Genomic DNA, 14,169 nt, shown 5'->3' with positions numbered 1-14,169 from the left:
ATTTCATGGCAGATAGTAATAGATGTACAAGTTCAGAAATTTAATCAGACCTAGAATTCGGGTAAGTTTAAAGTTGGGATGTGAAGTTGGGCAGGTTCTCTGCAGTAGACCACAGCCTGGCTCTGGAGACCTTTTCAAGCAGTGTTTGTTTGGAATCAGAAGGATTAGAGAGTCAGAAGAGGTGGAGGTTGGTGTGGCAGCAGCAGGGGGAAGTTCTTCAGGGCATCTCCTTGATCAAGCCACTGCCAGGTCAGGCCACTGTTTTGACACTTGTCTTGCCAGGGCTAAGGATAGCAGTGGGATAAACATGCCATGCAAAGAGAGAAGGAGTAATGTAGTAATGCTCATCTGTAAAGGGCTGAGAGCAATTGCTGGCAATTTAATGTGTGAGACAACATGAGTACTGTTTCTTGTAATACCACATCCTTCTTAGACCTAAAAATATGGCAAAAAAAAAAATCTTATGGTAAAAATAAGATTAATTGTTGTTAGTTCACAAAACCCTGATTACAGTGATGTGGTTTTTACTATTTGTGTTGATAGATCAGTCAGATTTTTCAGGGGGAAAAAAAATCACTCTACTTCCCACCTGCAGTGTGCAACCTTTTAGTTTGATGCTATGTAGTTTGAGTCTTTTGTTCTGATTTCAAAGAACATGACATGCCATGTAAGGCTAAAACAACATGCAACAGAGGGAGAGAGAATACATACAGTGTAATTAGGGGTGTAGTGCCAAGAGGTCATTTTGAGCATGTGTCTGCCATTTTAGCATCCCTCTCATGGGATGTGGCAGCTATCTCCTTAATTCAGTCCTGGGAGACTGACAGGCATGCAGAGGGTCAGTCTGAGGGAAGGATGAAGGAGGATGTGGAGCGGAAACTCCAGTGCTGGGAGGGGAGTGCTGACAGAGGAGGCTGTGTGTGCTCACTGCTGCGTGCATGGGTTCTGTCTTCCACGAGCTTCCACTGGAGTAATGAAAGCCCAGCACGGATCTGAGCTCTCTTCTTTGAATCACAAAAGTCTTTCTTACTACTCTTCAGAGAAAAAGTTCAGAAGCAGAACATTACCTTTTGTAGTATCTTGGGTATTCATGATTGTCCACAAACATGTCTGGTCATAGAAAATGCTGGGCAGATGGTGAGTTGAATCTGTCATCTGTAATCTCGTGGCACACTTTCTCCTGCTTGGAAGGAATGCTGCCTAATATTTGTTTGCACACAGAGACCTGGGCTGAAGTTGAAGGATGGGTAATTGTTAAATTGTGGGGCTTGTGGTGCTGACTGAACTAATGGCTGGAGGATTAAGCATTGCCTTAAGCAGGGCTTGTTTCTGATGGCTCATGCAAGGTTATGTAAACAACTTAAAAGTAGGACTGAGTCACAGTCATGCTCTGAATGTGCCCTGAGCCTGTGCTACAGGTACTGTGGTGTGTCCTCTGCCCCCCTAAAAGCCTGGCATCACAGATGTGGTAAGGAAGATGCTCGGGGTGTTTATTTTGGTTTTGTGCGTGGAATCTCAATGGCACAAGCCAGTCTGGGGGTATGCCCTCCAGCCTGTCCCCTGGCAAGGATCTGCATCATCTCTCCCACCCCTCTTCCAGCTACAGCCTGCTTCCAGCGTGGCCTCACCCTTCAGGCATTGCTGAGCATCCAACCCAACCAGTCAAGATCAAGGCCTCCCCAAAACCTTTGGTCCAGCTGGATTCAAGTTTCTGATCCTCACCCTTTGGGCAAGCTCTTCCTTACTATCAGCACTTGCTCTCATGCCCATGTCGTGCCTCCCTCCTGCAGGAGCTTGCAGTGGAGGCTGTGAGCTGGGCACTGGGCCCACAGCAGTGATGCTTAACCTGCTGTGTTCAAAAAGAAGGCTGAGCAAAGACCTGCTGCCTCCCTGCCATGAGCTATAGGCACATCCCTGACTGTGCTGGGATGGGAGCGTGCACAGCATCCTCAGGGCACGGCGATGCTGAGTGTCTGTAGCCTCTGCTGTCAGCACAGCTGTTTGCAGAGGGTTTGTCTTGCCTTACCCACAGGCTTTCATTTGAGAGGGCAAATAGATTTTTCTTTATTACTAATGGGATTAAAAGCAAGTCCAAACCAGGGGAGTTGCATCGAAATGGCTGTTCAGTGCTCTGACAAGAAGAATTTGCTGTGCTGTGGTGAGCATACGGTGCTTACACTGAGGTCACTGATAAAAATAGAGCTGTTCTGACTCTCACAACTGACAGTGAAATAAATTTGGGTTCCTGCATGCTCTATTCTGTTACACTCTGCTTTTGCTGACACCAAGACTGATTACTGAATCTTTGTAATATCTCTGGCAAGCTGCATGGTTGCAGATCTTTATTTTTCCCAAATGCACAATTAATGCTAATCTAGTCTGAACCAGAAACACGTAATGAAGAGGCACAGAGCGTGCATGGAATGAGGTTGAGTCCATCTGTACTTGAATCTTCTCACAGTGAAATAACATATTCTGTTCAGTGTTTCATACTAGATGTAATTCAAGCTGAGCACTCGGGGCAGGGGGGGGAAGGGGAGGGAGATGATAGTCTGTGCTTTGATCTTCCCATCTCAAAAGACTTGAAATGTCTGAGGAGAGTGTCTCAACATGATGTAGTTGAGTGTAGCGTGCATCCTGTTTCTCAAGGACTGCAGGGTCACGTGTCCAGCTCTCTGCTGGAAGGTCTAGTGCTGGCTGCCATGCTCTGAGCCAGGAAGGGCTTTCCCATGCCAGGAGCAAGGCTTCAGCCTTGCAGGTCAGCCTGGCACAGAGCAGTGCTGCTGGGCTGTGTATGCTCCTCATTTGTGCAGAGCAAATTCATATTTCTGGACAGCTCTAAGTTGTGCTTTGCAAATTTGACCTAAAGGTCCTGGACCTGCTCCGTTAGAGGCTCTGTAAACAAGAGGGTAGTTTTCTCAAATAATGCAGGGACTAAATATAACACAAAGCACACGCGTGGGTGTAACAGATGGGGGAAAGCACGAGACAGTGAGACTATAGTAGTCAATGTAAAAAGCATCAGTCACAGCACTTCCTTTGGAGTAAATATTGCCACATTCCCCAACACTCAGCAATGCGTGGAGGGCTGTCAAGGAAGTTGCAGGAGTCGGACAGTAAATCGCAGCTGGGACTAGTTCAGACTTCTGCTGATGGTACTTCGAGCCTGCCATGGAGGTTTGGAGGGTTGAATTGCCTGTGCATTTAACATGCAGAGTGCATGAAAATTAAGAAATTGTAGTCTTTTCTTTCCCTTACTGGAAACTGTTACTCATTTTTCTGGTGTATTTAACGAAGTGGGGAGTTTTTGGAAGCAGCTTCACCCTGCCATGGCAGTTCTCCTCCTCTTCTAAAACTCCCTGTGCTCTAAAACTAGAGTTTCTGGCATTCTCCAAACTGAAATGTGGGAAGTTTAAAAAGGAAAAGCAAAACTGTAGCAGAAAGCCCCTATGGAACAGTTCTGCTTTCCTGCAGATGAAACATATGGAGGGCTGTTCAAATTACCACTTACAGGAAAGCCTCTTATATCCCTAAAAATGGGATTCTGCTTGCAGCTTCCTGTTGCTGTTTTTGCCTCAGCAGTCTTCCTTTTCTCAGATGTGCCATTGCTGATGCCTGTGAGGGGTTTGTTAGAGCCTTCAGAGCCAGTGTGATTGGGAGAAACTCTCAGGATATGTGTTTGTTCTCTGCCCTCCCAGAGGGGAGCAGTTTGAGGTGGCAGCTGAGATGTAACTGGGTCTCACAAGGTGGCTGCTTTAAGCACTAGCAGTGTCCATGCGAACATCTACCCCTGGCAGTGCAGGGGTAAGCAGGTTTACCCCTCCTCACCTTGGCCAGGCAAACACAGAGCAGCTCCTATGGCCTGCCATGCCCAGGAAAAGCTGCAACATGTCCTCATGCCAGCCTGGGGCTGCCAGGGATCTCATTCCCACAGTGCAGGGTTCTGGAGGGCCCTGCTGGGGATCTCTCTAGAAATTATGTCAGAAGACATTTTCCAGTTCACCTGCTGCATCATCACACTGGATGTTGCCATTTGAAGCATGTAGAATTTTTATGATTCATCTATTTATTTTCTTCCCCACACATTTCAGGCATGTTCAGAACATGAGTGAGATAAAGACTGATGTGGGGCGAGCCCGTGCCTGGATAAGACTTTCTCTGGAGAAGAAGCTTTTGTCTCAGCACCTGAAGCAGCTGCTTTCCAACCAGGCACTTGCAAAGTAAGCCAGCTCTTTTCTTCAAATCTTCACTTTCACATTGTGAAGCGGTGTCTTAAGGTGCTGCTACTTGGGGTGCAGCCAGGCACCCCGTTTGGGTACTATGGTTTCCAGCTAGAAGGGATTGAAGGGCAGCAGGTAAATGGGAGAACTGACTGTGCCCACCCAGCAGGGCAAAACTGTACTCATTTGCATGGAATACGCTTCACAAATTTCAGGAAGGAGGCATCAGTTCTTGGTTAAATCCCTGCACTGATCCAAGCCACACTGCAGCCCTACGATCCTTGAAGTGACAGAGTGGTGGGAGGACTCCAACTGCTGCTTGGTGCCTTCTGCTGAGTTTTCTCTGTCACAGTAGGGAGCAGAACTAAGATGAGGTTATTACACGAGACCATTCCACAGTGGGAGGTTATGGGGAAGAAAGGAGGTTGCTGTATGTTAGTTCAGATCTGCTGCTGTGAGTAGTGTTAGTTTTTTATCTGTGCTTTGCAGCAAACCCCAAACTGAGATGAGCTCAGTAGCCTTGCTATGGGAGCGTGGAGCAAAGAGTGCTCTGTAAAACACGTGCAGCACATTTACATGCCCTCGGTGGGTTCCTAGCAGCTTCTGTTACTGGGGAATCATACCTCCCATTAAGAGCCCCTCTTCATTTGGTGTTTTGAGATTCAAGCACCTTTTAAAGATACATGGTGCTTTTTCAACAGCAACAACAAAAATGCCATTTACTTGTTTCTCCCAGGAAGCTTTACAAGCGTTACGCTTTCCTGCGCTGTGAAGAAGAACGGGAACAGTTTCTGTATCACCTGCTCTCACTCAATGCTGTGGATTACTTCTGCTTCACAAGCGTCTTCACTACAATCAGTGAGTTGGAGAATCAATTTTTTTCCCTCTGATTAAAAATTCGTTGCTGTCATGATTTGTAAGAGATGATGTTGCTGGTGCCTGAGTAGCTGAGCCCTTATCTGGAAGCCTTGGTTGTTGCTGCAGGCTCAGGGGTGCTGGGTGTTGCTCTGGGAAACCAGCTGGAGAGCCAAGGTTGTGTGGGAGTGCTCTGGATAAGAGCATTGCACAAAGGAAGGTAATCAGCAGAGAGTGCTGCTCTCTGTACAGTTTCTTTCATCTTCCCTCCCAGACAAGTCCTCTATCTCCTAATGCTTCTTTCTGGCCTTCATTAAGTGTGCATCCAAACAGCCTGCTCTCTTCAGACTGAGGAGATGGAAGATTGGGGGATTAAATACTTTGTGCTCCTCGGTGTATTTTAAATGTATTTTTGTCTCTTCTTAAATGCCAGAAAGATTCCCTTTGTCACCCTCTCTTGTAAGGAGGAGAGCAGAGATTTGATTGATACCTGAGAATGCATCTTTGTCTCTCCAGTACTGGGCAATGCAAAAAAGCAGGATCCCAAGAGATGACCTAATTATTTGGATTCACCTGGGCAGCCCTTATTTTTAAATTCCCTGCCTGTTCAGAGTGAAGTGAAGCAAGTTTTACATGGCTGTCAAAACAGGCACTCATTCTACTTTTTCTCCTTTTAAAGTAATAAATCCCTTCAGAACTAGTGCAGTGCATTCATCCTTGATTACCTATTTCTGTGGGGCATCCAGCTTGACAGCTTCCTCCTGTAGGACAAGTGCTTGGAATTTGAGGGTATTGTTTTGAGTGCTTGGAATTTGAGGGTATTGTTTTGGGTGCAGTATGATTGGATGGCACACAAAAGTAAAAGAAGCTGGCTTAGCTTCCCCAGTCAAAAAGGCAGCTTGTGAAACATAAGGGGAGAGAGAGTCTTGCAGTGCTAGAGGTGCAGTGTCAGAGTCAAATCCAAATTGGGGTGGGTGGCAGTCCTTGTCTTAAGCATGTACGGGTGGTACAGATTTAAAAGCAGAAGCATAAGAGAATAAGAACAGGAATAGGAAGAAGAATAAACAGGGGGATGTCCACAGAGACACACCATACTTGAGACTTCGGCTGTGGTGTCACCAGCCTGCCAGCCATTTCCTATTGCAGCCTTTCAGTACTTGAAGGGGGCCGATACGAAAGATGGGAACAAACATTTTATCATTTACCTGTTGCAGTAGGACAAGAGGTGATGGTTTTAAACTAAAAGAGGGTCAGTTTAGGTTAGATACAAGGAAGAAGTTTTTTACATTTTGCATAGTGAGACCCTGGCACAGGTTGCCCAGAGAAGTTGTGGACTCCCCATCCCTGGGAGTGTTCAAGGTCAGGTTGGACGGGGCTGTGAGCAGTCTGGCCTGGTCGAAGATGTCCCTGCTCGCTGCAGGGGGTTGGACTAGACGTCCTCTAAAGGTGCCTTCCAAACCAGAGTGTTCAGTGATCGTGCCACTCCTTTCCCCGTGGCCTGCCGTGTGCCCCATCCTCCCGCAGGCGGGTGCGTCCCGTTCGGCGGGGCTGCGGTGCGGTCCCGGCTGTGCCGCGGGGCTGCAGCTCCACCGTGCGGCACCGCTGCCCTTCACCCCCGCCCACAGCGGGAGCGGGCTCCTGCCTGGCTTCTGAGACGTGGAACGAGAGCTTGCCTTCAAGGGAAAGGCGTGGTTTGCCAGAAATTGCGTTTACTGTAAAGGGGAAAAAAAAATAAATAGATCAAGACTAATGTGCTTCCCCCTCTGCCTGTTCTCAGTGATCCCTTACAGGTCAGTGATAATTCCTATCAAAAAACTAAGCAATGCAATAACCACATCAAACCCGTGGATATGTGTGTCAGGAGAACTGGGAGATAGTGGCGTCATGCAGATTCCTAAAAACCACCTAGAAATGACGTTTGAGGTGAGTATGTGCTCTTCACATTTTCCTTTCAGTTTGAAACGTGCTTCCAAATAAATATTAATTTGTTAAGGGGTTATTAAGAGCACAGCATTTCAGATTCTGTCCTGATTTTCAACGTCACTGTAGGTTCAAATATGTACAGGAAAACAGCCTGCCCCTCCTGTGTGAGATGAAGGTTTCCTGTGAGCACACACCACTTTTAACCACAGGCATCACTGCTGTCCCTGTCCAGCCCAGGATTCCTCATCTTGCAGATCTATTTCCATGTCTCATTCCCTTCCACACCTTCTTGCCTAATTTTCCATTTCAGTGCTCATTTCCAACTCCTCATCTCCCTTCCAAGTTTCTTTTCCCTTCTTTCGCTCTGTTTATCTAGTACCACCCAAGTCCCTTTTGACCTCTGAACAGTCCCAGATTTCTTCTCAGCCCCTTGTCTGGCATTGCTCTTCAACTTCCCAGCCTCAGGTGCTGTCCCTGGCACACTGGGAGCTGCCATCCCCACCGGGCTCTCTCCTCCAGGCTTGCTGGGGTTTTCTCTTTGCTTTCCCCTCTGCTTTCCCACCCATCAATTACAGGTTGGCTCAGTGCCATGCCAAAGCAGCTGGTAGCGGGAATTGCAGGGAAAAGCCCCATCAAGCTCCTCTAGCTCCGGGCTGTACCATATCCATTAAAGAGTGATTTTGTAGGAAAATCTGCTACTGAAATTAGGGTTGTATCCACTGAGCATATGCAGACTGATCTTCAACAACAATAGCAAAAAAAAGCCTCTTGCCAAATATAGGTCAATTTTGACATAGAGAGGATATTTCTGAGATAAATGCCCACGTCTCATTCAGATATTACTATTTTGTAGAAAAGATCTGCAGGCTTCTAACAGGCAAAATGACATATTTAGATATTTCTAAGGACCATATTGATGCTGTTCTGGATTATTCCTTTGGCGGAAACTTTCCTAAAATATCGACTTGGGTAGCCACCCACTACTGAAAATGTCAGCCCAAGCTGCTTGTTTGGCAGCCTCAGAAGCAGTGAAAACCAAGGTCTTTCAAGGGAAGCGTTTAGGTGACGTTAACAGATGTTGTTGCCAGCCCCACCTACAATTACATATTGCACTGGAATTCACAGTGCCTTGTTTTCCTTCTTCTGTGTCTTTGTGATGCTGCGTCTCATGTTAGAGATTTTTGTTTGGCCCAACAATCAAAGCAAATCAATCTTTGAAAATAAGAAAGGATGTAGGGTCTGCTGCATAGTGTAGAGTGAGTCAGCTGAAGGTCAGTATGCTCCAAATGCATTTTTGAAAAGCTGTTTGTATTGAAGATCTATTTCTTTTGCAAAAGTATGCATTTTTATCACCTTAGCTCAGAAATGTGTAATTAATACTTCTCAGAAGGATTCAGAGTGCACCCAACAAAGAATGTAATCTCTTCACAAGCTTTTAATAGTTTTATTTCTTTTCTCCTGTCTTAATTATGCTGCTTTTCAAAATGCTCTGCATGTTTGGTCGAAAATACTTACTCTATAAATAAAAGAAAACTGAATAAAAGCCTGTATTTGAGACCATATGTGTGTGTGTGGTGGGGGTGTGTGTTGTCTGTTCTTTTTTAAATGAAGCAAAAACTGTTACTCATTTCAGTGCCAGAACTTGGGGAAGCTGACGACCGTTCAGATTGGCCATGACAACTCAGGGCTACTGGCCAAGTGGCTGGTTGATTGTGTCATGGTCAGGAATGAAATAACAGGACACACGTACAAGTAAGCAACAAGTTTTAATTCTCCTTGTCTGAAATTCTTGTTCAATTTAGAGAAAGCAAGAAAGCATTCACCTTCTCCTTCACTCTGATTGGGGCTGACTGGGGTCCCTGGTAGGGTTGGGTTGGTCTCCCCCATCCCCGCTTCTCTCATTTCAGAAGCCTTGGTGGAAGTCACATAATCTGATAAATATTAAATGAGATTTGAGTGCAGGATTTTCTTTGCATCTGTCTGAGACAGGACAGACAGTATGGATACTTTTGAAGTGATTCATATGTTTGTGTCTAATAATTAAATCTCTTGATTTAAAGTAGTGTGGTAAAATTGTGCACAAATTAACTCTTTAAACCCCAAGAGCTGAAAGGGTGGTCTAGGGGAAATATTAAGAAAATAAAAGGTTTTGATGATATCTTAATCTTCTATTGAGTACATAGGTCTCTGTCAAAATGATCTCCTAACTCATCATTGGTTTTACAAAACGTGGCTTAGCAGACTTAATTTTTTTAAAAATGTGAACTTGGAAGACTGTAATTCAGAGAGGTGAGCTCCAGATCTCAGAGTTGGCCACAGTGTATAGGGGGAAAGTAGGATTACATGGGATACAGTGACTGGGGATATGAACATGTGCATGGATTTTATTAGGGCTGTGTATGGGATCCAAAAGCACAGCAGTAAAATGTGAGGTGAGGTTTGAATATGAGGAGATGTCGCAGCCTCAGCTGGGGGGAACTCTGTGGGGATTTGGTTGTTCATCATCACAACGTGCTTAAAGGGTGAATATCAGTTGTGGTTGCAAGTGAAAAACAACTTGGTAGAAAAAAATGTGTGGACCATGAAATATGTGTGTGACCCAAACTTTGCCTATTTCCCTGTTTCTAAGGACGATCAGTTGTGGTGCAGGGGCTCCTCCTGCACCAAAGAGTTCTGCTTTGTGAGAATTTTCTCGGAGCTAAGTATTCCCTGCCTGTGGGCAGTGTTTATGGGGTGCCAGCTGTCCCCCAGCTTTGAGATCAGGCTGCACTGTGTGTGTGGCTGAGCTGTGCTTGTCCTGGGCGCGCTGCAGGTTCCCCTGTGGGCGGTGGCTGGGAAAAGGCGTTGACGATGGCAGTTTGGAGCGAATACTCATTGGAGAGCTGGTGTCCTCCACATCTGACGAGGAGCTGGGAAAGCAGTGCCGCACCCCGCCCCAGCAGAAATCTCCTACGGTGACTCGGCGGCTGAGCATCACTTCCCTCACAGGGAAGAACACCAGTAAGTCCTTGACTTCCTCCCCAGGGTCACAGAGAAGGGGGCAGCTGCCAACTGCTGGGAGAAAAAAAAAGCTGCTGTGAACAGGAGGGTTCATCCTGAAGCAAGGCTTGGTGCAGAGCAGCAGCTGCAAGCTGATGAGCTTTTCCTGCCTTCCCTGGTTGGTGTTTGCTCTGTGACATACACGTTGCCTCTTTCAATGTCCCCTTTTGACTGTTGAGAGATAATAATCTCTTTCTTTGGAGCATGGAGATATGAGATGAGGGAGGAGGAGGCAGCAGAATTTGCAGTAGCTGATGCTGCTCAGCCTCCCAGCTTACTTTGCAGTCTGTGGGAAGACAGGCCTTTCTCAGGGCAGCTCAGAACTTGATGTGGCTGCTGTGAACTGCCTTATGGCAGAGCTTATCTCTGGAGGGACCTTTGTGCACATCAACCTCACATCCCTAAAATTAGCTTTTATGAGTAACTGCACTTGGCTGCAACAGGACACGGGACTGTGAGGGTCACAGGAGGCATTCTCTGCTAAAGCACGGAGATGGGACAGTGTAGATCCTGTTCATACATCTGTCCAGCTCCTGTAAAATTAGAGGACATGACTGCTGAAATGTCAAGCAAGGAAAGATTAGCCTCCAGGAGTAATACAGCATTTAAAACCAACCACTTCAGCTAGTCTGCTCTCCATCATTTCACAGAGCCTAATGCGGGGCAGATCCAAGAGGGAATTGGGGAAGCCGTGAACAATATTGTGAAACACTTTCACAAGCCAGAGAAAGAGGTAATTCCTACTTTTCATTACTTGCCTGTATATTTTTATAAACAGAAATGACACTGAAGTACCAGTAGATGTACTACCTTTAGATCTGAAGTTTCTGCCATCCAAACAAGGCAAGTTGTACTTACCTACTCTCCCTTACCCACAGAGAGGGAGCCTTACCATTCTGCTGTGTGGAGAAAACGGTCTGGTTGCAGCACTGGAGCAGGTCTTCCACCATGGATTCAAATCAGCTCGCATTTTTCATAAGAATGTCTTCATCTGGGATTTCATAGGTAAGCTGGTATGTGATCTGGAGGAGAAAGCTTAGGGCAAAATGACTCCTCACACGCAGACCTTGGATTCTCATCAGCTAGGGTGCCATTTCTCCTGCCAAGCACCTGCTCCAGGTTGCTTAAAGTCAATGAGAAACCCGATGGAAGACAAGAATTACTAAACTCTGTGTAAGAGAAGAGTGTGAGTCTGTGTAGAAATTTAAGAGTTTGTAGTTCAAACAGCTGCTTTCCTGAGAGAAAGAAGATGGGCTGGAGTAGAAGAGCGATCAGTGTTAGAGGGAGAGCTGGGAAAGGGCAGGAAGTGAAAGGTTTGGATTTTTAGTTGTTTATGAGAACTCTCCTAATCACTGCACTGGTCTTCTGGTGATCCTTACCTGCAGGCCTATGTAGGGGTAATTTAAGATGTTCTTTCTCCCTTAGAACAGGCTTGCAGGCTGAGATGCTTAGCCTGAGGGTAAATGCTTACTCAGAAAAAGTGAGAAACCAAGGCTGATGGTATCACTTAGAGTGAAACCATTGAGAGGTGCTCTGGTGCAGCTCCTTGGTGTTACCTGTGTTAGACATCAGCCAGACTGACCAATGCTATGCCATGTTAAAGGTGGAAGTTGTCACCTACCTATGGCCTTCAGAATCAGGAATCCATAGATAAGCTGTGGAATAGCTCTGAACAGGTGTTTTAAGGATTCCCTTGTGTGATTCTGTGTCACAATGAAGTGCTTCTGCTCACTGGGTTCTGATGTTCTCCCTACCACAGAGAAAGCTGTTGCTTATTTTGAAACCAGTGATCAGATTGGAGACAACGAGGAGGCCTTTTTGCTTCAGAGATCTTCGTGCAAAACCTTCTGTCATTATGTGAATGCCATCAATACAGCTCCAAGGAACATTGGAAAGGATGGCAAATTCCAAATCCTGGTTTGCCTGGGGACAAGGTACTGAACTGCTCTTCATTATGTGTCCTCTGGCATTAGACTAGAAGAATATTTTCCCACCGTTGTTATTACCTTTAGTTTTCCATTTTAGGACATCTTACACCTATCTTTTATCCAATGCCTATCTTAGGCTGCTTTAGTACTACGTCAAGAGTTGGAGCAAAGAAGCACTAATAATACATGGCTAGTGTCTAAACTGCTAAAAATGTTTTGAGCTTTTTTGTAACTGTTAGCTTGACAGTCATGTGTATGAAATCTGTCTTGAAATGCTATTTTTGATGAAGTACTGACTTCAGGAATGTAGAGTTCCTTTTCAGGAGCTGGTGAATTTCTAAATTCTCATTCAGTTGCCTGTGAAAATGGGATGTCTGTTATAATTTTGACAGAACTGTTCTAGATGAACTTTTCTTTCCTAATAGGGCGTTTTCTTTCTTGCACTTGGGGAGGGGCAGGAGGGTGGAGCTTAGTTGTATTTTGGAGGGTAGAAATTGGTATGTCTAGAAATAAGTACCATTTTTGTCTTGTCTGTCTGGATACTTGGAAAACCAGTTGGAAACCAGTCTGTCAGATTTTCCTCAAGTTTTATTTTCCCTATTCCTGATCTGAAAATGTTGCTGAATTTTTACAAATGTCCAATTCTGCTAGTATCTTTCAATTCTCATTTCTACAGTAGGTAGTATTTTACTAACCAAATCAAGGGTTGCGATTACACGGGAAACTTGTACGTGCAAACAACACGCTAAAAGGGGCTGCATGTTTAGGGTCGTGTTCTTGGAGAAGAATTCCAGTGTGAGATCTGTTGTACTTGGTGCTAAAACAATGCCTGTCCTGCCCTTTTCAGGGACCACTTGCTGCCTCAGTGGATCCCGCTGCTGGCAGAGTGCCCGCCCATCACGAGGATGTACGAGGAGAACGCTCTCCTCCGGGACCGCATGACTGTCAACTCCCTTATCCGAGTCCTACAGACATTGCAAGATTTCAACATCATCCTAGAAGGATCACTCATTAAAGGAGTGGATGTTTAGCATGGCTTTGCTGAGAACTTCATTACTCCTTTCCCAAACAAGCAAACCACAATTGGAGACCTGTCAGGACTTGAATGCCACGGTAGTGCACCACTGTAAGGCAAAGCTGCTGGTGGAAGCAGGATTGGGAAGCCCAGATGGGGACTGGCCTCTAAAGCTGCAGAATGCTAAGATGCAGTATTGTAGTTTATTTGAAACAGAAATTTAGTACAAAAAATAGAGTATTTTCATGTGTTAGATGTGTGTAAATACGCTATCTTCTTTAAGAAATTATATTACTCTAAGAAATTTTTCTTAGACTGAATGTTCTTGTTCTGACTATGAGTAGCTTAAAGCAGGGGAGGGTCTTGGGGGAGGGAGGGAAGGACCAAGGTGGGAAGGGATGCCGCTACTTGCTTGTGAGGAAGAAGCCAATCAATGTGTAAATACAGTGCAAACTCAGCAGGGCTTTTTTCAGGTATTGCAAATTAATACAGCAAATATCCTTATGTAGCCATTGTGATCGTGTCACTCTTGGAAACGCTGTAAGCATATGCTGGTTACCCTACTGTACATGGTCTCTCTTAGTTTGTTGTTTGTTTGAAGACTCACCTTCCCACGCAGGGAAGTCGTGAGTCGTCTTTTTTTTTCTGTAAGGTCTTTTGTGTCACTCCTGTTGATCTCCAAAAGGGGAAACAAGTGTTGGAATGCTTAAAACACTGGAGGAGAGGACTGCTGTCAGCCTTAGAGCCTGAGAGTATGAGACACCTGTGGAAGCTTTGCTGCTGCAGCCTGAGATGGGGACTCAACTCAGTCTGTCCCTTCCCTGTCTAGATGTTCTCATGATTCACCCTCACCCTCAGCCAGTTTGTGTTGTGGATGACCATTTTTTTTTCCATGGTGAGGAATTTGGTTTATACCAAATTCTTGCTGTACTTGAGAAGAATCATTGCTGTAGAGCCACAAACACTGCTGTTGCTGTGCTACTGAACTGTATCAGCTGGCTTTGAAATGCTGACAGGTTTTGAGTCTTCCTTTATCCTGAAGAATGAGTGTTCCTAGGGGGAGTACAGGATCTTGGATTACTTTTTTTTTTTTTTTTGTTATCCAGCTACAAAAAGAAAAGGAATTAAGCAAAAGGAGGAAGAAAGACTAATTTCACATTGGTGTTTTGAGACTTCTCTCTTACACTCT

At 45.4% G+C, this 14,169-nt stretch overlaps 1 protein-coding gene across 3 annotated transcripts in view; it reads left to right on the top strand.

Moving 5' to 3' along the window:
- Positions 1-14,121, top strand: part of DENND5B (DENN domain containing 5B) — a 111,236-nt gene extending 97,115 nt beyond the window's left edge. For all 3 annotated transcript variants that reach the window (XM_017740006.1, XM_017740005.1, XM_017740004.1), the window contains 9 exons: positions 4,092-4,220; positions 4,957-5,078; positions 6,853-6,998; positions 8,632-8,750; positions 9,811-9,998; positions 10,688-10,770; positions 10,916-11,042; positions 11,797-11,971; positions 12,813-14,121. In XM_017740006.1, the coding sequence (XP_017595495.1) occupies positions 4,092-4,220; positions 4,957-5,078; positions 6,853-6,998; positions 8,632-8,750; positions 9,811-9,998; positions 10,688-10,770; positions 10,916-11,042; positions 11,797-11,971; positions 12,813-12,996 (1,273 nt within the window). In that variant the 3' untranslated portion in view covers positions 12,997-14,121. The remainder of the gene's footprint in view (positions 1-4,091; positions 4,221-4,956; positions 5,079-6,852; positions 6,999-8,631; positions 8,751-9,810; positions 9,999-10,687; positions 10,771-10,915; positions 11,043-11,796; positions 11,972-12,812) is intronic.
- The last annotated feature ends 48 nt before the right edge of the window (positions 14,122-14,169 follow it).

Source organism: Corvus brachyrhynchos, unplaced genomic scaffold (assembly GCF_000691975.1).
Source record: "Corvus brachyrhynchos isolate BGI_N302 unplaced genomic scaffold, ASM69197v1 scaffold27, whole genome shotgun sequence".
NCBI lineage: Eukaryota > Metazoa > Chordata > Aves > Passeriformes > Corvidae > Corvus > Corvus brachyrhynchos.
This window is presented reverse-complemented; position numbering and strand designations above follow the sequence as displayed.